This window comes from Rhamphochromis longiceps, linkage group LG6 (assembly GCF_057381845.1).
Source record: "Rhamphochromis longiceps isolate RC_006_pf linkage group LG6, R_longiceps_female_GT1.1, whole genome shotgun sequence".
In the NCBI taxonomy this organism is placed as follows: Eukaryota; Metazoa; Chordata; class Actinopteri; order Cichliformes; family Cichlidae; genus Rhamphochromis; species Rhamphochromis longiceps.
Genome location: NC_140562.1, coordinates 6465286 through 6486374, shown reverse-complemented (window position 1 = coordinate 6486374; position 21089 = coordinate 6465286). Strand labels below are relative to the sequence as shown.

General features: G+C 40.3%; 1 protein-coding gene across 1 annotated transcript; it reads right to left on the bottom strand.

Annotated features, from left to right (window-relative positions):
• Positions 1–1232: 1232 nt before the first annotated feature.
• Positions 1233–20996, bottom strand: wipf2a (WAS/WASL interacting protein family, member 2a). The gene is made up of 8 exons (XM_085409040.1): positions 20503–20996; positions 14021–14157; positions 13548–13680; positions 12822–12932; positions 11014–11679; positions 9210–9437; positions 4830–4931; positions 1233–3264 (listed from the first exon to the last, which is right to left on the bottom strand). Exons 2-8 carry the CDS (start codon positions 14078–14080, stop codon positions 3224–3226), a joined length of 1341 nt encoding a protein of 446 aa, XP_085265166.1. The 5' UTR covers positions 14081–14157; positions 20503–20996; the 3' UTR covers positions 1233–3223.
• Positions 20997–21089: the final 93 nt, after the last annotated feature.

Here is a 21089-nt window from a genome sequence, read left to right as displayed (position 1 = left end):
CCATCACGTGTCACTGTTGCCGTGAATATTGGTATAATTGTAACGCAATCCGTAAGAATTGCTGGTCCAATGTTATTAGAGTAGCCTGTTCCTCTGCGAAAGGCGGTTCCATACAGTCCACATTACAAACGCCATTAGCAGCTACTCTCTTTAATCGTTTGTATGACATGGTTCCCACACAGTATACTGTCCATGTTAGTTGCAAGTGAAGTCTCATTAAAGAATTTAAGGTAAAAGTTTAAGGTATTTTATATTTCCTCACACAGCTCTATTATGTGGGATATTTTGATAATAAGAAAAAAATATCTTCAAACCTTCACCTGACTGATTTTGTTTCTTGAAGCCACAGTTTACCCAACAGATGGGATAGCTGCACTACAAGAAACTTGAGCTGTTGTATGACACGCTACAAAATATCTGCACATTCAGGCTTTGGTAGGTCGAGCCCAGCTGCACTGACAGTTACGAGCTAGATATGAATAGAAAGGCACATTAAAGTATCCCAGACACCTCAAGGTTTACTCATAAGATTCAACCCAAATTTGTTTTTAATGAAAACAAATCACTGACAATAAAGACTTACCTGGAATGAAAATGTCAGCTTAAAACAGTCCTCATATTCATCCTCTTAGCTGCCTCTGCACGTCTTACCTTCGCGCCGTTCGCTAAAGTGGGTGGGACTAACAGATCACGTTATACCAGGTTTCCCGCCATTGCGAGGACGCGGGCGTCACATCAGGTCTGAGTTAGAGTGGAAGCAAGTGCAAGCGGAGTATACTCAGATTTTGACAGGCTCTAAGAACACAAATACTCTGGAGAACAACAGGACTTTAGGACAAAGCCTCATAGACATTGGAGGACCTCAGAAGGTGGCAGTGTAACGTCAAGGACTAACTACAACTATGTTCACAACAAATATTCCACTTTCAAGTCTCAAACAGTTTAATGTTACACGTTCTTCATAAGCCTTAGTAGGTTCGTGGTGGCAAAGTTACTCTTCACAAAACCATACGCTTAATAACTGCAGTTAATTATTGCTCTTGAAATCTAGAAATCTATCTAAATGAGATTTAAGCTGTGTTAATGTTTAGAGAAACGATACCAGCCAAGCATCCACTCCATGAAATGGCAGAACTCGGTACTGACAGCTAATTTAGTAAAACATTGTGCAAGTGGAAGAAAAGCTACAAATACAGAAACTGAGCATAAAGAAACAGACAATGAATCAGGTACCCTTTCCCAACAGGAATATATTTATTTGAAATTATTTCAAATGATAAAAACATGGCTGATAACGTGAATGACCACAGGGTTTTTGCTTTTCAGAGTGGACAAGGTGAGAACATGAGATAAGTAGAGGGGTCATCTGTGTATCAAGGTGAACATGATCCAGAAAAAGAAGCAGAGGTGCATCACTTATCACCTTCACTAAATTACCTGCCGATCTGATTTTTTGAAAACCAGACCCCAAAAATGTTGGCTCATTGGTAAAACCTCGCATACATCAATTCAGCTCATTCACCTTTATGGCCAAATGTCCAGAGAAGTGCAACAAGAATCCAGTCTGTCAGACCAAAGCTCACCCACTGGAACATTGTTAGAACTCTTAATCATGTCTTTTCCTATAGTACAAGCTTTTTACAACATAAAAATAGATCAATAACTATGATTACCATATTCCTTAAAGTAAATATACAATATTTATTGCATTTTCAAATAGACTTGTTTCTTATTTACTCCGTTGTCATCATCTTCCCCCAATATATGTCGTCGTCATCATCATCAAAAAACTAATCACTGGTACCGATGAGTGACAACAGATTTGTGTAAGGCAAATACCAGCAGGAGGCGCTGCATCACTGAGAATGGACAGTCTGACCTGAGCCAGGATCTTTTTGTTCACTTTTTGTGCTGTGCACTGTAGAAAATGATGTCATTAGTGTTTTAAGTGAAGCTTGATGCTTTCAAAGGGAGAAAAGAGAGGACCTCCATATATATTCCAACAATTCTCTGGCACTTAAGTGTTCCTGCATTTTTTTTTTTTTAAGATTTTTGTTTTTGGTTAGCTGCTACCATCTACAATCTCTACAAACTGCTGCTTGCATAGCAATTCAACAACACATTATCTTTCTCTGGCTATGAGGTCCTTCTTCGAAAGGGCCACCAGCAGCAAATCATGAATCAGAGCAGAGCTGAGCTTTCAGACCAACTTCCCTTGAAGAAGATTCCTGCGAAAACAGAGATGATCCCTTGTAAACTCCTCCAAAAATGGTCTGCAAACCTTGGTCCAGTAAACAAATAATTAGTGTTGGACTAAAATGTGGCCCACACAGAACCCACAGTGAGCCTGAAGAAATATGCTGGCTATGTGAAGGAAACCTGTCAGAACCATCAGGGGCAAATCAGTTTTATGTTGCATCAACATGATGTAGTCCTGATGTTGAAGGTGCGTATGTCAGGGTCATGCACAGTGTCTCGGTTAAGCAGTTTAGCTGCTGTGCAACATCATCTGAAGATGCAAATATGAACAACCCCAGATACAGGACAGAGTTACAAAAACAGGCAAGACTACAATCAAAGAATTATAAATGTCAGAACAAGTGTGTGGCGACTGCTGTCATGGTGAACCGTTCGTGAGACTCCACCTGCATTTGGCACACCGACTCAAGCACACCTTTACCTGGCACTGATGGAATGGCTATTCAAGACAAATGCTAATTAACAAACCGACAATAAGCCCCACATGTGTGGCAGTACAAATTTTTAGGGAAAAACCCGAGTTTATCTGCTCATATTCCCTACAAATTAATGCTGACACCAAAAAGCAATAACATAACAGAAAAAAGAAAATATGTTATTCTGAAAAATCACAACTATTCTTATTATTATTCTGAATAAGCATAAAAAAAGATGGAATGCAGAGATTTGGAAGTGTTCGGAGTTTGGTCCCGATATGTCAAACAGAAGCCTCTGCATTCAGTCAGCAGAGTCGTCATCAAAGTGGTCCCAGGCAGTGGTTTTTGTTCTCTCGTGCAAAGACTGAAAGTGACCGCTGAGTAGTGTCAAACCTGCGTGGTGTAGTAGTGTTTCCTTTGTGTTCACCTTGATGCTTCCAGCTGGTGGCTCAATGTTAGTGTATGTTTGTGATGTAGTGTGTTTATGATTCGAGTGCTTCACCGCTTCCTCCTCAACGACACAGTTCAAGTCCCGAACTGAGGTCTGTTCACCTGCCCACTGGCGGCGCTGGAGGAGCTCCTCTTACGGCTGAGGAAAGAAGGTGGAGAGACAAAGTTAACTACAGCTCAGTCCTCACACTGGTCTAAAGGGCATAAATTGTACATTTTGAGAAGAAAGCTGGAAAAGTGACAGAAGTTCAAAACCAAAAAACAGTTCAATGAATAAATCTTTAAAACCTTAAGCCCTGACAGAAGGTCCGCTATTATTTTACAACTCACAGAGAACCATTTTCAACCACAGTAGACTAGAAATTTCAAAATTTTGAGTTAATAAGCTGTAATTTTCGAGATCAAAATCTTAAGTTAGCGCTGTCAACCAGGGAGCTCTGTGAAGGTACTTCTTTTCCTTGTTACCCAGAAGCCAAAGGTGGAAGGCATCATCTACAGCTGTACTTTTGACATGGTTTTACAAATGACATCCTTGTGTTACTAACTGAACTGCATGGCGTTATCAACAGCAGTTTGCTAATGTTTATTATACACTGGTAGGTCACTGAAGAAGCTAAAACTGTTGCCCTCGTTTCCATTTTCATGAAATTGATTTGTGAATTCAGCGTTGATAACTTTAGAAATGCAAAGACTGTCTCCAATAAATCTCTTAGCTGAGATGATAATCCTGCGTTTGATTCAACCTGGAAACATCATGGCTCCTAAGACTTAAACTCCCCCCTCACCAACTCAACAGGTTAATATTTAGTTTCACAAAACTCAAGTAGTCATTATAAGGAAGTAGGTAAGCTGTGATTAAGTTGGTGGTAAACCTTTACTGTGAAACAAAGGTCAACGTTGCGTTATACCTTTCTCTTTTGGCATGTTGTAAAAAAACAGAAGAATACGTTTGCAGCTTGTGTGAGTCACTGAATATGTGTATAATATAATGTTAGCATTTCTATTTGTGGCAGGATACTACCATCATAAAGATATCACATCAATATTTTAAGAAGACAATTTGTTTCCTACACTGCAAATTACCATTGCCTGTTAATTAGTGCTTTTACACTTAGGTGTGTGCATAATATATACTTATTTTATAGGCAGAGAAGAAGAACTAGTTTCTAGTAATTATTAATTATGTTAATGCTGCTATAATAACACTGAATTTATAGGGAAGACACTTTCCAGAGCAACTCCATAGCATGTGGAGCACGTGCCAACAGCTCTAAAAGACGCATGTAAACCAAACTGTTAGGATAGTGTCTAAACAACACACACACAGCAGCTCAGGGTAATTTTTCATGAAACCCAGCTTCCCCTATGGCTGCATCCTGACACATAACACAAACAGAGCAGTTTATATGGCAATAAAACAATTGTCCACGACTTAACTGAATCTTAAGGGGAGCTGGCATTGTGTTACATTTACACTGTGGGTCATGCTTCAGTCATACCACACAGATCATAACCTTTTCTTCTTGTTTATTCCTTGTTGTTTTACTGCTGTTCTAAGTGTTTAGCACATGAGATCTGGGTAAATAAAGTGACCGTGTCTGACAATAACACTATATTCTCCATGAGAATGCAGTGTCTTATTATTCCTGACAAAACAAGTCAAGTGGAGGGAGAGAGCAATGTGCTTCATAGTGTTACTCATACCCGTGTTGGTCTTGCTGGGGTAGACCTTGTTGATAGGCCTGTACTCCTCTGGAGGTGGAAGGTCTTCAATAGGGTGGAAGTTGAACTTGGATTCAAAATCATCTGTAGGAGGAAGGAGAATAAACATAAACGTTTTAAAATGTGCAGACACATCAAGTCACAAGTTTTAAATATTAATTGCATTTGTTTTACAAAGAAAAGGCAGTGGACAGTTTAAATTGCTTAATAACTTATGACTACTACAAACGCAAAATGAAAAAGTTAAATCTCAAACTTCTGTGGCTAAGAGATCATGTCCTAACCAAAGTGTAGTAACAAATGCTTTAATGGATTTTTTTACTGCTTGCATACTCATTTGCAACAGTACTGATACACCCAGAGTAACATCATCTTCTCCTTCAGCTGACACACAACATAACAGATGTGAATAACAGCATAACAGACTTAGTGAAGCATGTTAAAGGCTGACACCCCGGTGTTTATGAGAACTTTTGCGAGGTCAGTAAAGCTCTTATATTAAAAATACTGAGGTATTAAACAGCCATCATCATGAAATTTTAACCTGATCATCATAAACGTTATTGTTAATGAATTAAGATTATTTCATTCTTAGCAATTACCCACAGACGGCAGCTATGTTTTTTAAACCTTTAAACATGTGAAACAGCAAAACATAGCACTGAAACAGAGATAAGCACAGTGCAAAAGAATAAAAGACAAACATGTTTTTCACGTGAGTTTCATCTATATAAGAGCGTTTCTAAATCTATGTACCGTCTTTTCTCTCTTTTAAAAGTTAACATTAATTAGCCAAAGCCACTAACTCTATCATTAATGCTGGCACTAGGCAGCAAAGATCATCAGTCCTGCTTGTTTTTAGTGTTAATATACAGTGTTCATTTAACAGGATAATACAATAATTTGTGTCTAAACTATTGAAATTATTGTTATGTTTCTCGTAATGTTTCTCCTAGAAAAACCCATGCCATGTTATTTTAAAGAAGGGGCTTTATTATGCCTTCTAGACCACTCACACTTGTTGTCTTTTTCTAACTGCATGTTCATGAACTTTAACATTTTGTAGCTCTGAGGCTTGTAGCGTCTGACGTGTCGCTCTCGGATTTGTTGCAATTTTGTCCACTCATGTCCACTCCTGGGAAGACTGGTACTGGTGTTGAATGTATCCCAAGCTTGTTCACTGTAGAATTATGGACTTCAAATGATTTATAACCATTGCCAGACATTTCGAGGCAGCAACATTTGTTCCTCAATCATTATTTACGTCTTTCCTCCTTGGCCTTGTGTCACCACATACCTGAATGCTGCAGGCAAGCAAGCTGCAAAACATTTGCTTCTACTGGTGAGCTCACACTGGCTGGTGATCAGTTAATGAAGTACATTTGATAAGCCTTACCCTTTTCATTCCTACAGAATTATTAGGGGTACACTTAGTTTAAAAAAAACAGACAAAAAAAAAAAACACTGCGTCTGCAATATGGCTTAGTTTTTGTTACATAAATAATGACATTATGTAACCTTTGAGGTTATATTCACATCATATTAAGCTCTGCTAAGGAACAGATTACCACTACATACATTGACAGAGGGAGTACTTTAAACCACCAGGCAGAAGTTTGCTTTTGTTTTTTTAATATCAAAAAATAAATAAAAACAAAACCAAAAAAAATCTTTCAACCCCTCTTTCAAACAATTAGCTGATGAGCATGAAAGTTTTTACCCTATTCCTTCTTCTCAGTCTGTAGTCACTGGTCCCTGCCTTTGTATTATGAACAGAGCTCAGTCACAGCTCAGTTTTTAGATTCCAGCCACTACAGATCACCCGTACAACATCTTTGCCTTCCCTACAGCCACAAACTCCAACCATCAAGCCTAGACAACAAAAATAAATGGTATTCTTTGGTTTGTCAAATAATAAAATAAGTCGTACAGGTTGCTTACTTTGTCTCAGCCCCCAGTTCTGTCAACCTGTGGACAAAAAAAAAGTCTTTCCTACAGGTTGATGATTTACTTCTTGTAGTGGTTGGCATGTCGAGAATTTACATTTATTCCCTAATCACCTGACATGCAAGCAATGACTGTTTATGCTCTCTTATGACATTTATTACTCAGTTTGAAAGAGTTGCTGAGGGACAGGATGACAAACTATCTTAGGCTATAAATCCCATGGTCTGCAGCCTCAAGTCTCCCTTTATACAAACCACATAAATAGTGATTTGGTTTTATCATCATTTTTAATTCTTAAGTTTGACACAGTAAGTACACAAAGCCTCAGTAGTAATCTAGGAACCACCCATAACTACCTTTTTGGTTTCCTGATGTGTGGACAAATCAGGAAACCAAAAAGGTAGTTTGCATAGTGTCAGTGGAGATTTGACTATCAACGGCGATTCGTCACCGTCACCTCCATCGCATCAAGATCATAAACAAATTTGAGTAGTTAAGCAGCAGAAAAAGTGGTAGCTATTTATATAAGCCTCAGCATTTCATCTCCTGTTTAAAAGAGCAGTCAGATCGAACCCCACATTCAGATAGGTACCAACACTTGGGGATGTAGTGTTGACACTCAGAGTTCAGTTTACTCACTGCACAGATGTACTGGTGGTGCCCAAAGTTACTGAAATTAAGAGAGATGTTTTTTCAAACATTATCCGAGCTTTTCAGGGATCAAAGGAAAGGGTAAACATCCAAAGTCCACTTAAAAGCCATTTATGGAGCAATAAGACAATTTAACATTCTCTCCTCTTCCTCTCCATCTCCGACTGCCTGCATAAGGACACCATCTCAAGAGAAATCATCGGCACCTCCCTCGACAAAAACCATACAGTGCCTCAGATAAGGAACTTTGGTCCTCATCTGCCTCACTATCAACCGTTCCATTAAAACAGAATGGGGATGAAATGGGAGTTACACAGTTACTGTAATTAAGTATCATTTAAATTTAATTACCAAAAAGTTATCATTCACTTTATACTTAACTTTAACAGAAACCACCGTCCTAGTTCAACACTATAGCAGTAGGCCAGACACATTTACACAGGCATAAAACACTAGCAGCTGCCATTCGTCCTCCCGGCAAAAAGAGTCTTTGGCACAAATCCCCTGGAAGTAAGATCTAGTTAGCAGGTTACTAACCCTACCAACCCCGTCACCAGGTGTTCAACATTTCAACCATACTGTTGATTATAAATGAGTTTTTGAGTGCATGTGGCAAAACTGTCCTTCCAACCCCATAAGGATATGAACACTTTTATTTTACTAGGCCTCACAAAATCTTTTCTTCTAGTGACTCTGGTGAGTTTCAGACTTCCAGCCTTAATTTCTTATTGGAAAAACCAACTTCACAATCCCTTACAAGGCCACATTTTGTGTTGCGGCAGCCACGTAAGACCGTGAGATAAACATAAACTGGCTTTGTAGTTATGCTCTCTTAATCACAATGTATTCCTACCAACATTGTCGTAACACCATGGATAACCAATTTACTTATAACAGGTTGGGCTTGTTTATCCAAGATTAGTACTAGATTATCAGCAGTATGATAATCTGGTTCAGCCTCCTGTTCATCCATCTTCATTTCTGCTTATCTCACAGTGCATTTTGTTGCACTAGCCTTCATTGGCCATTTCCTGTGTTTGTGTGGGTCTGCAGTAGTGGCAAGTGTGGATTCATGTAAACTCTTTCTTTGTGATCACAGTTTGGTTTAAACAGCAAGCACTGGGCTGTTGTCCACTGTGCTCCAGTTATGGTTGATTTTCTGAAGCATGTACAGCACCCTCTCTGTGTTCTTAGCTGATTTACAAATGGAGCACTGGGTTTTCCACTCCTGCCTAACAGAACACACACATTGTCTGTGTGCACCAGTGCTGCTATGCAAAGAGACTGTAGCAGAAAATTCAAAGAGAGAGGATGGGTGTGGATGGAGGTGTCAGGGTCCAATTTGAATACCTCCACACATACAAAACCAGGCAAAAAGGTAATGAGCTACATTTAAGCCATTTTAGGTCTAACCTGTGAGCAAAGTCATGTAAATAAGATCTCACACGTAACACTACAATGGTTATAGCTCATCTTTTTAGGATTTAAACAATGTCTGGAGAGAGACATTTATACATAACAGTTTTGAAGTCACAATTTTAGGGATGTTATCCTTTTCTTATCATTTTGCTAAGTTCATTATAAATATTTTAACTTGATAAATGGTGAAATCCTGTATCCCTTTGTTTCTGCCTGCTGTGAACTGTGGCACCATTTGATCTAATTGAACTAGATTCAGTAGGATTTTAAAAACTGATGTTATTTAGCAGTTGTCAACAGTGGAATATGAAGGAGATGTTGCCGAAGCAGTCTTTTCGCACTCACCTATGATGGACTTGGAGGAGGAGCTGGAGGAGTAACCATTCCGGACTGGCGGGGGTGGAGGAGGGGGTCCAGCTGGGGTTCGTGAGGAGGAAGATGAGATGGAGGAAGAGGAAGGAGGAGGTGGTGGTTTATTGCCTCTGGAGTCTGAGCTATGGCCACGGTAAGGGGGTGGGGGAGGAGGGGCATCCCGATTGCCATTACGAGACCCAGGGGTGGGCGCCTGGGGAGCTGCATGGACAACATACACACACAAACAAGTGATCACGAATTCATACTGAGGGTCAGATGAACGGCAGTGATCTTAATGAATCTGGTCAAGTCTGTGTGTGTCTAATGTATCAGTTGCCGGGGTCCCCCCACCATGATAAAACTTGTAAGGGTACAAAGTTTGTACACACGGGCTAAAACAGAAATATGAAATGAAAGTACTGACCATGACTGTTTTACATTTAGTACAGACTTATATAGTCAAGTGTTACTCAGCAGTCAGTAAAAACGTGCATGCATGTTGTGCAGAACAGAGCGAAACATCACGTTACAAGCATCTTTCTTCCAGCTGGTTTCATAACCAATCATGAAACCAGATATGATATAGTTTCTTAAAAATGCTACTGTTTGTAACAAAGCAACTTAGAATATGCCACATGACACATTTCGAGTTCCTGTCACTGCATCAGTGGAAAAAACCCCAAACATCTGTTCTCATACTGACTTTTAAAATATAGAGACTTCAGTACCAGCGAACAGTGAGATTGAAACAAGTCTGTGCAACTTAATATTAAGAGTGCGTGTGGGGGAAAACAAGGTGAGCAGGAATGCTGGAATATTCCACAGGGCTACAGGAATGCAGAGAAACCAGGAGACCTTGTAGCAAATCGTTTCACCGTTCAATCACAAGACAGAACTCAAGCTAACAAGTGCCTTCCTGTTTCGTGTATTTGCTTTGAATTCAAATTATGACTGTTCCCAGTGTGCCATAAATCTTTTCTGAAGCGGAAACAAAATCATCATTTGACACGTCAGACGTGGAGAACTTCATCTGTAACTAGGGCACTTTGTAGGTGTGGCTGTCCTAAATCCCCCAGTTTTTTTAAGTTTTGTTTTGTAAACATCAGAAGCATCTAAGATGTGTCATCCACATGGCATCCACCCAACTTAGCATACTTACAAATACCAAAAAACAGCATATCTGCTCCGCATATTAAAATATCCTCATGTCGTCACTTGTTGACAAAATAAGGGGGGGAAAAAAGGTCATTCTCCCAAATGCAAAAGCAGCTGTAATTATAAGAAATATTATACTACTGTCAAGAATCGATGCAGGAACTTGATGAAATGCTGCAGCCAAAAGAAAGATTTATACATCACACAGAACAAGACGAAGCACATTTTTTGTATCGTTCTGCACTACTCTCAGATTCAGAGGATAGAAGCCCGTCATGTGTAGAAAACGTTGCAGCGTTATCCTGGATTGTACCTTAAAGGTTCAGAGATAATGAGCCAAGGCTTGCTTTGCCTTCATTATAAACATTTCTCCTCAAAATAAAGAATAATGAGGTCTTCTTCAACGTTCACAATCAGGAGTTTGCACTCAGCCATATCTTTATTGTATATATGAAGTAAATCTGGGCATTCAAACGATGAGCTGATTAAGGGATTAGGTTAACAATGGAGGTTAGGTTTCATGAAGGTCAAATTAGAGATGATTGAGAATGAACGAGAGAATTTCAATCACAGGATAAAAATAAAGAAAAAATTGTGGTGAGTGGCAATATTGCACTTTTGACAGATTTCTGGGACGTACCTGTTCTGCGTCCAGGTGGATCTCTGACAGGTGGAGGTGGTCTGTTAGACTGCTGAGAAGAGGATGACGATGATAATGATGGAGGTGGTGGTGGGGCATGGCTGCGTCCTTGGTTGCTGCCTCCTGATGTGTGTTTTTTATGAAGGGAGTTATTCCTCTGGGGAAGCTCTGGAGCTCCACCTCCATCGCTGTGGGATGGCCCATTAGAGACACCACCAGATGTGTGTGGTCTGTATGGCGGGGGAGGAGGAGGAGCAGAAGAGCCTCCAGTAGGTGGTCTGCTGGAGGACAGAGGTTTTACGTTGCTGGGCGGGGCTGGGCCTCTTCCAGGTGTTGGTGGAAGGGGTTTCTCTCTGCTGTAAGAGGATGAGGAAGGTGCAAGAGATGCTTTCTGGCTTGGGGTAGGTGGGGCATTTCCACGGCCACCTCTGTTAAAGGGTGGTGGAGGCGGTGGTGCAGAGGTGCTGTGCTTCATCCCACTGCTACCGCTGGAGGAGTGGGATATGTCAGGCAGCGAGGGGCGGTGTGAGCGTGAATGTTCTGGTGGAGAGGGCTTGTTGGGGGGTGACGGTGAGGTGGACCGGCCTGTGGGAGGACGAGGAGCCGCTGACCGGGACCCCGGGGGCCGTAGCGCAGATCTGCCCAGTGAACCACCAGCAGGACCGTCTGTGTGGAAGACAGAGAGGCAGTGTTTAAGTGCACTGGGAAAAAAATACAACAAAAACCAACTCTGGTTTCTTGGAAGCAAGTATTATTGTTTTGGAAGCAAAATAATAAGGAATTGGGAATGACTTAACACTCCCAGTGAGTCTCATACTCTCGCTCTGAAACTCGCGCTGTCACCATATTTTCCTCTATCAGGTAATATATAAACACGCACGCTCCATGCAGTGTGCCAGCTAGAAATTTTTCCTGGTTGGGGATTAATGATGCATTCGCAGCATGTGGGAAAAAAATAACTCTGAGTGAATTACACGCAGACAGCTTAATATTTCCATGGTAACTTATACTTGATGGTTACAATAAAGCCATTTTAACCAACATGCGTGGGAAAATCTCACGATACATTGAATATATTTGATATATCGCCGAGCCCTATGTGGACGAGTTAAATACTACAATCAGATGATTTTTGCACAAATCAGTCACATGTCAGACCTGTTGCTGACTGATTCGTCGATAATACTGCTTTATATACCAACCTCTTGCTAAACTGTACAGTACAGTCTTGTGGTGTTGTTGCTGTATATTATTGCTTAATTAGTGAAGGGGTGGGTAACCAAGTTTGACCAGCTTATGGTTACATTAACACTAGTTGGAAACTTTCGTTTCTCCACGGAGCTACACCTTTGACTGCTAAGATCTTCCATTATAAAAATATCAAACAAGCAGCAGGAGAAGTTAAAGGTTGAAGCTATTTGCTGCATATGAAGTGTAACAGTTCAATAATTTAACATTCAACTAAAATAGTACGTTTTAGACTTTCATTCATTATTAATGGTCCAAGCATTGTGAATTTGTAGCAGTGTAAATTATTTATTTCTATAACCACAAAATGATGGACAGAAAAATAAAAAGTACAAGCTCGGGAGAAAGGCCAAAGGAGCTTTATTCTCTCTCTTTATGTGCCGTTTCTTATTCTGGAATCATCTGCTGACAGATGTTATGTGTACGAGAGGACTGACTTCAGGTGTCCTCTCTTCTCCTTGTTATTTACTCACACTAATGATAACGGCTCTTTGACAAAATGATCCAAATACAGTAAACTGGGGCAAACACGTATGTGCTAAATAGCATAAATGTTTTACCTCCAATTGGTCGTAACTTTGGCACACCTCCTTGGAAAAGGCCGCCCATTCCCTTTGGGGCTCCACCTCCAAAACCGCCACCTCCACCACCTCCACCACCTCCTCCAGATTCTGGGGGGGCAAACAGAAATACATTTTAATATTCAAATATTTAGAGAACCTGGGACTTTATCATGGAAAACTGATGGGAATAAGCTGTTCCACTGCAGAGTAAGAAAAAAAACTGTTCTTTAATTTAACATTTTAAAGGTCAAGTTCAGTTTCCTTTTTCCACTTAAACATATTTTACATAAATTTCTGAAACATATACCGCTCAACAATGGAAAAAATTAAAGGGAACTCTTAAACCACACATCATTACTGACATACAGCAAGACGACTTATTGAAAACAAACATGCGCTGTCATTCACCTTTTCCCCCCAACATCTATTTGTTTATACCCTACTTTGCATTTCCACAATGTGTCTTTTGTCCTGTGCCCCCCACCCCCACTTCCACCTTATTGTAGCAGATGGCAGAGTTTTCTTCCTGTCACGGAGTTTTTTCTGCCCACTGTCAGCGAGTGTTTGGTACAATATTAAGCACCCCGAGGTGACTATTGTTGTGATTTGGCAGTATATAAATACAAGATAATTTTAGGACATCCATCCTGGTGTCAGGATTTTGAATCAACTCACAGGGAGTACATCAGTTGGGATTTGAGTTTGTGTATAAAACAAACTTACTCTCTATAACAGGAGCACTCCGGTCATTGACCTGGCCGACCTTCTTTAGCTTGGCGCCTTTGTGGATGTCTGACAGCAGTGCTCCTCTGCCTTTTGCCTCAGATGAGCTCAGTTTGGGAGGAGCTGTGTTTGCCTGTGGAGACAGTTAAAAACTTTACAAGCAAACTTCCGGCTCCTTTAGTTAGAACAAAAAAGTTTGAGCTCGCAATGCAGACTTAAAACAAAGATATAGTTTAGTAGCAGCTTTTGGTAATTTAGCTTCTATATCTGACTTTGCCCATGGCTTAACAATTCAAAAACGTTTCAGGGACAAGCACGTCTTGTGCACATTTGCACCATGTTTTAATATAAACAAATTTCTCACAGCACATATAAACATCTCAGGTCAAATTAGAGATCTGCTACAAGGAAGTGTATAACTTGTCAGTTTTCAGTGCAGTGTGTTGTGATGAATATTTGATCGGGTCACTGACCTCATGGAAGGTTGGAGGGGGTGGGGGTCCTGGAGGAGGAGGAGGGGGAGGAATAGGCATCCTGACTCTGCGTTGGCACCGTTCTGTGTGGGGTAAAGGCCGGTGACTTCACCGTCTCTGGAACAATACGCTGGCTCCTGAAAATGACAGAATATCTCAACTGATAAAACTGAAAGCCAAATTCGGTTGTTAAGTGATGACGTATGAGCCCTGCTTCTACTCTGCATTTATTAAGGCTTTTCTGTTTTAAAACACACGTTTTGTATCTTGTTCTATTTAATCTGAACACGCCCCTAAAAAAAGTCAGTGATCACTGTCGGTCTCTCTCGGTTTTTATTACCACTACTCATCAGCACAACGTTTTAAAGCTCACGGTGTAACTGCAGCCCAGCCCGTGCAGACTAACTTGGTATGGTGGATGGATTATCTCAGTTGTTCTCCTGACTGAAATTTGGTCCATTTACAGCATCCTTTGACCCTAACTGTCAGGAACCCTTACATTAACTTTTATTGAGTGGAAAAATTTGCGTTCATCCTCCAGCTTCACTGTGTTCACATTATACTAGCCACAGCTGTGTAGTTTTGTCTGATGAAGCAAAGGTTTACTAGCAGTAAGGGTAAAACTGCACATACTGTTGTACCAGTGTAGTAGTAGTAAAAAAAAAGAAAAAAAAAAAAAAAGGTCCAGTCTAGAATATGATGTAACCCTAGTTTCAAGAAATTAAGAGCGCACGCACGCACGCACACACACACACACACACACACACACACAGGAGCTTTCCCATGGACCAAGAACCTTTTAACCTTCTGTACCCTTTAACAGCAACAGCTGGATATGCCGTATTTCCCCATAACAGCCATGGATTACTGGAAACCTTCTACTGCTGTCCGTGTATATAAGATATTGTTGTATATACATTGTATTTTTATGCATTTAATTAATATTAACACTTAAAAATAAATTAGGAATTAAAAATATGTCTAATATTTTATAAAATGTTAAAACTTCATTGTGTATGAAGTGTCCTTGTCTGCTTGTCTTTTCAAATAAAGTCCAATATGGGCCAGCAAAGCTCACTTATGAGACGAGTTGTTGAGGATACCCCGAACTTGCCTGTGAGTAAAAACTGCCGGTTTTGTTCAGTGCTAGTGAATTTTGTTTTTTGAAGTAAGTGACTGTGAGCTGTCTGGAGACAAGAGGCTTGCATGTCTAATGGCATAGGAGGCAGATGTAGATGAGGAGGAGACAAATGATGAAAATGTAAATGTAATGTAAATTTGTTGGTATATCAGCGCTGTTAGGGGAGGAGAAACAGCCGAAGCAAAGAAATTATAACTTTTCCCCCCAAAAGTTTCTTCCACAAACTGTTGCAACATTTCCCTCTGTATAATCTGTTCATTACTTTACTGATATATCATTAAATGGCTCTAAAACCAATGCAATCATATACAAATATCTTCAACCCACCTGTAGCAGATCCGGCACATGTTGTAGGCTACAAAAATCTAGAGGTGCGTAACCGGCAGAAATGGCGGCTAGCAACAGCAGGTGTAATGTTAATGTTATGCCGTTCATGAGGCACTGCACAGTGGGTGTAATGATCCCACAGACTTTAACTCGAACCAACTTTTAAATCAAAGAATATGTGCTTAATAAAATAAAATAAAAAAAGCCACAAGGAACACTCACCATGATTGCAGTGGATAATTTTACCTGTTTTGAACACCACTGCATTTTAGTTCGTTGTATGTTAAACATCCTATGTTCTTAGCACAGCAGGAGCTATGCTAGTGGACCAAGAACAGCACAAACACAAACAAGAGCAGCCCACATTACTGGCTGTTACATTTCGACACTGCTCCCGATGACACTAAACAACTACATTATGTAGATGTCTGTATGAAAAGCTCTGCTAAACAACGACAGCCTGCCAACCCACAACCCTTCCAGGCATTTTGGTTCCTCTATCTGAACAATGAACCAGACTTTAAAACAAGTTTACAGTTTGTAAACCCCAAAGTTTCACTAAAATCCTCTCAATAGCTGCAGCAACTCTTAACGGGTTTGGCTAAGTGGTGCTGAATGTGTTTCTTTCAGTTCAAAACTGAAAGCTAATCAAATATCAAAAAGGAGAGAAGCGCAAGCACCAGATCCTCAGAACAATCTTTAATCCAAAGAATAATTAAACATTTAATCAATCCTGTGTTTTTGTTTTTCCTTCTACTGATCAGCTACTTGTTTCACATCCAAAATAAGAACAATGCATTTAACCAGCATCCAGGCAGAGCTAACAACAGGAGAATGTTCATTTTAATGTGAAGAGCTGAGTGTTTTCATATGGTTTTCTTTCAATGTTCTACACTTTGTGCCTGTGTCACTGTTAAATGCAACTGCGACCTGGATTACTCCCATGGGAATTGGGACAGTTTGCACAGTACAGTTGACGAGACTGTTATGAAGCATGATGCTTGAGATAAAGGATGAAATGACAAGAGTTGTTCTGTCTTTCAAATTTCACTTGCAATCTTTTGTAAATCCTTAACTGTGCAACAATGGAGGGTGCCCTCGGGTAAATCCAATATGAAGTGTCACAACATGATGATTACTCATTTTAAAGCGTCATCAATTTTACAAGGCTTAAGGTGATGAAACTGACTCCACCTATTTGTAGGACAGAACTGAACCAGTTGTAGGATTTTTCTGATTATATGACACACACACACACACACACACACACACACACACACACACACACACACCCCTAATTGTAACGAAACAGAACTTCTCATGTTGGTAATACACAACTTTCTATTAGTGTAGACTGGACAATTTCTGCGTTTCCAATTCTATAGTTAGGATGAAGAAAGCCAAGACACAGCAAACGGCATCACTGAACAAAGCATCTTCCGTCTTGTTGTCATGACTGTAGTTGACGTTATGCCAACAAGCAGCTGGTGATTGTGTTGTGTTACTGCGAATAGATAAAAGCCCCTGAAGCTAGTTGCTCTTAGGGATGATGCTCAGTAGGCAGTTTCCTAAGAGGGTCCCTCGAACTCGGTAGGTAGACTCGCTTTAGACGCGTCTCTACAGAAAGAATCCAACGCCTCAACTTTACTCTGAATATTACCCTAAAAAACAAAAACAAAAAAAATCTCATCTCAGGGCTTACTCCACCCACAGACCAAAAAGGTTTTCAGCTGTGGGTCTAAAGTAGGGGTGTCAAACTCCAGACCTCGAGGGCTGGTGTCCTAAAACTCAAATGTGTCCCTGCTGCAACACACCTGTATAAAATTAGTAGGTCATTAGCAAGACTCTATAGAACTTGACTGCATGCTGAGGTGGCAACCCCCAACCCTACTCAAGTAATTTTAAATAAATCAGATCAGAATCAGAATCAGAATGGGGTTTATTGCCAAATGTTGAGCAGGTTTACAACATTAGGAAATTGCTGCGGTGCTTCAGTGCAAACATGCTGTCATAAATAGCACTTAAATAGACATGGAAAAAAATAAAAGTAGGGATAAGAATTAAAAGTGCTACGTGGAAAGATATGTGCATGAGATATACATGAGATATATACATGAGAATAAGTGCAAGTAATGCAAGTAAAGGTAAATGTTTGGAAATATGTACTTCTAAAATAACTTTCATTGCACCATGTTTATTCAGTCATGAGCTCTGTAACATGAACCAAATGGCTGCGTTGCAACCTCAGCATGACTTGGGTACTTTTGTGAAATCTAATGATCTCCCCTGAACTTAATTTGGAACTATGTCCCTTTGGTGGAAAAAGGGTAAGAGAATCAAGTTAATCAAAACGTCCTGTTCCCTGCACAGATTTCCTGCAGAGGGAACTAGAGATGTCAACGGCTGACTGGAATAGGCCCGTTTGGGTTTTTAGCTGATCAGCCATGACAGATGACTGATAAATTTCACATATTTTTTTCTTGGACTTGTCCGTCTCCAGAAACATGGCTTCAGGTAGCTATAATGCAGACAATGACTAAGTTATTGATTTGGTCATAGACAATACCCCTGTGAAACAAAATCTAACAAGTAATAAGTGTATCTAGGTGTCTCAAATGCTAATGAAATAGCCAGTTTAACCACTGCCACTTCCCGTTAGTGCACAGACTCAGTTGGTTTCAAAGTCTTCCCTCTATTTTCTATTGCAGTAATTTCAGCTGAAATAAAAGTTGTTCAATGTTTAGTGGCTCCAACTTCAACATCTGTTCAGTCTCATCTCCCAATACAGTGGCACTGAAATCCAACTAGGAACTAGTTGGTGTAAATACAGGGTGACGCAAGTCTGTAACACAATGGAATACACTGGAGTTTTTATCTATACAATAAGCTCTGGCCACTAACTTAAATCACATTGGTCACTTGACATTTGTTTGAATTAGACTGACTCCTGACACAAGTCTTGTAATCTGGGGCCGTTTTAGAGTAAAAAGGTTGATTACTTAATAATTTAGCCGTTTCGAGGTTATTCAAGGCATTATTGATCAATAATGACCTGAAGAAATACAGGACAGTGCGTTTTCATCCACTATGAAATTAGAATAGCACTTTGCCCATCTTTGCGAGAAGGTGCACTAAATATAAAACTTGTTATACAGTCAGTTTAGCGAGATAAGTACAGCTCTGTTTGACCCCTGTTCATTTATATAAAAAATTTTTTTTTAAATCCTGTAATCACACATGAATTTATATGATGGACATCATTTTCCAGTATTGGAAAGTTTTGATTTGAAAAGACTACCAAAATATTTGTACTGAATTTACATTATAGCTAATTATATTATATTAAACTGTGTCCATCCTGCATATAATACACCTGTACTGAAACTGCTCTAAATGTCAAAGCTTTTCACACAAAGAGTGTCTGAGGTCATTGGATCTCCCCAAACCAGTTAGCTGTCTGGGCTCATTGTTGCCTCATGCAGGCAGTTGGCTCCTCGCCCCGCCCTCACCTCTTTTATGCTCCAGTCCTCGGGCAGCATGGTTTAGAGCTGAGACAGGTTTTCACCGAGGGAAACCAAAGGAATCTTACCTAGCAAGCTCGCTAGTCAGGCAGTGACGTGGGTTAAAACGAACCGCACAGCAGCAGATTTACGAAAACTGAGAGTAGGGGGTCAGCAAATATTTCAAGACCTGTCTGGTGTGTAGAGTAACTGTAGTCTCAAATAGACCTATTTCAGTGACAGTGATTTAATTAAACCAGCAAGAAAGGTGTGCAAATGGCTATTACACAACTCAAGGATCCATCGTCACATCATATTTACTTTATTATGAGATATCACAAAATCTCTGATTTAATCTTTATATCTTAAATCTCTGATTTAAGAAACTGGAACTAGTAACTGTTGTTTATGCTTTTAACAATTCTTTGCAGTTCTTTAAGTGACAACCCACTGTATAGAGCCAAGAAGACCTCAGATTGTTGGTATAAGACTTCAGAAATACTAAAAAGGCTGTGGTTTAAATAAGATATGATAATCAAATATTACCCAGGCAGTAAAAATGCTCATATGGTTGGCAGTCATGCCCTGACCTTTGACCCCATAATCTAACTAATCCTGTCCATTCAAGATCCAAGTAAAAATGAGCTCTTAAGTAGGTCATGAGGCTGAGATTTGCTCACCATTAAACTGTTCACCCAAACAGTTGGTAAACAGCCATTTGATGGCAAGAAGTTTCCCCACATCAACAGTCTGGCGATGTACAGAGAAACAGAGCCAGAGAGGGAGGGCTGTATGAGGAAGTAGGATGCTTTTGTGGTTAAGGAAGTACGCTGAGCTTACAGGCCTGTAACACTGTGTGTGTTTCTAGGCTTTAGGGGGGTGGAGATGGCCCCATATAACTAAAACAGAACCTCAATTGTGTGCTCAAGACATTCTTTAGAATAAAAAACAACATTTTCTACTGTCAGCTTTTTTCAACATGTAGAGACCAGATAACTACCATGAAACCAGGGATGGAAGACACATTTGTACACTATGTAGAAATTTAAATTTTTATTGCGTTGAGCTTAATGAATACACGAGGCAGAAACTAATAATCGATTAGTCGAAAACTGGCATCTATTTTGGTTTGCAAATAACCATTTATATTTCCGTGTACCGGATAGTTCCATTACTTACAGTGTTTGAGAGATGTTTACCCTACTTGGGTATGAAATGACAAAAGTCGTCTATTTAAATACCGATATAGTGATGATTTTTTTTATAGTGTGACATTTGATGCCTTCGCATATGTACATAATTCCTTATACCTCTGCACACCACTGCATGAACATAGTTTTTGTTGGACAGACCTCCAGCTAAGAGAAACATGAAAACAGTGACATAAACGTTCGTCACACACATGATCCAAAGGCCTAGGCAGGTTGTGTAGCCGCTCCCAGGTAAAGGGAGAGTGAGCATACATACCTGGCAGAGGCTAACTTAAACTTGGTTAGCATTACGAATTTACTCACCCTGGCTCGAACAAGCGGATGTTTGCTAGTCTCGTCCTCCTAAACAACATGAATGGGAAGTGTCGATGTAGAAATCCTTCGTAGGGGAGAGTCTAACCCCCCTTCCAAAAAAATGATGGGAGGGTGCTGGTGAGCTGTGCTGGCGTAAGTTACCAGCGACACTAGCAGGTTAGCTAGCTAGCTGTCGATGGTTTCAACAGATCGGCTAGCGGCGGGTTCACTGGAGCTAGCCGCAGTTAGCTGCTTTGCACCGAGCTGTTTACTTTCCAGCTGTCAATGTCAGCGCAGTCCGGCTGCCTGCAAACTCTGTCCGCAAGAGGTCTTTGAGATAAATAGTGCATTAAACAAAGTGCTGGGCGCGTCTGAGAACCACTTTTTATCAGTTTTGGGTAGCTATAGAAAACTTTACCTGCCCTCCTGACCTGCCAGCAGAGCCATACTCCCTGCTGACACCGTTTTATCGCTCTCTTCTCGGAAACCCGGAAACAAGCAGAGCGACACAAAATGGAGCACAACAGCGGTGCATTAATGCGCTGCCGTAAATTCCAGCTTTAACAAGGTCATATGTGTACTAACAAAACTCAGTC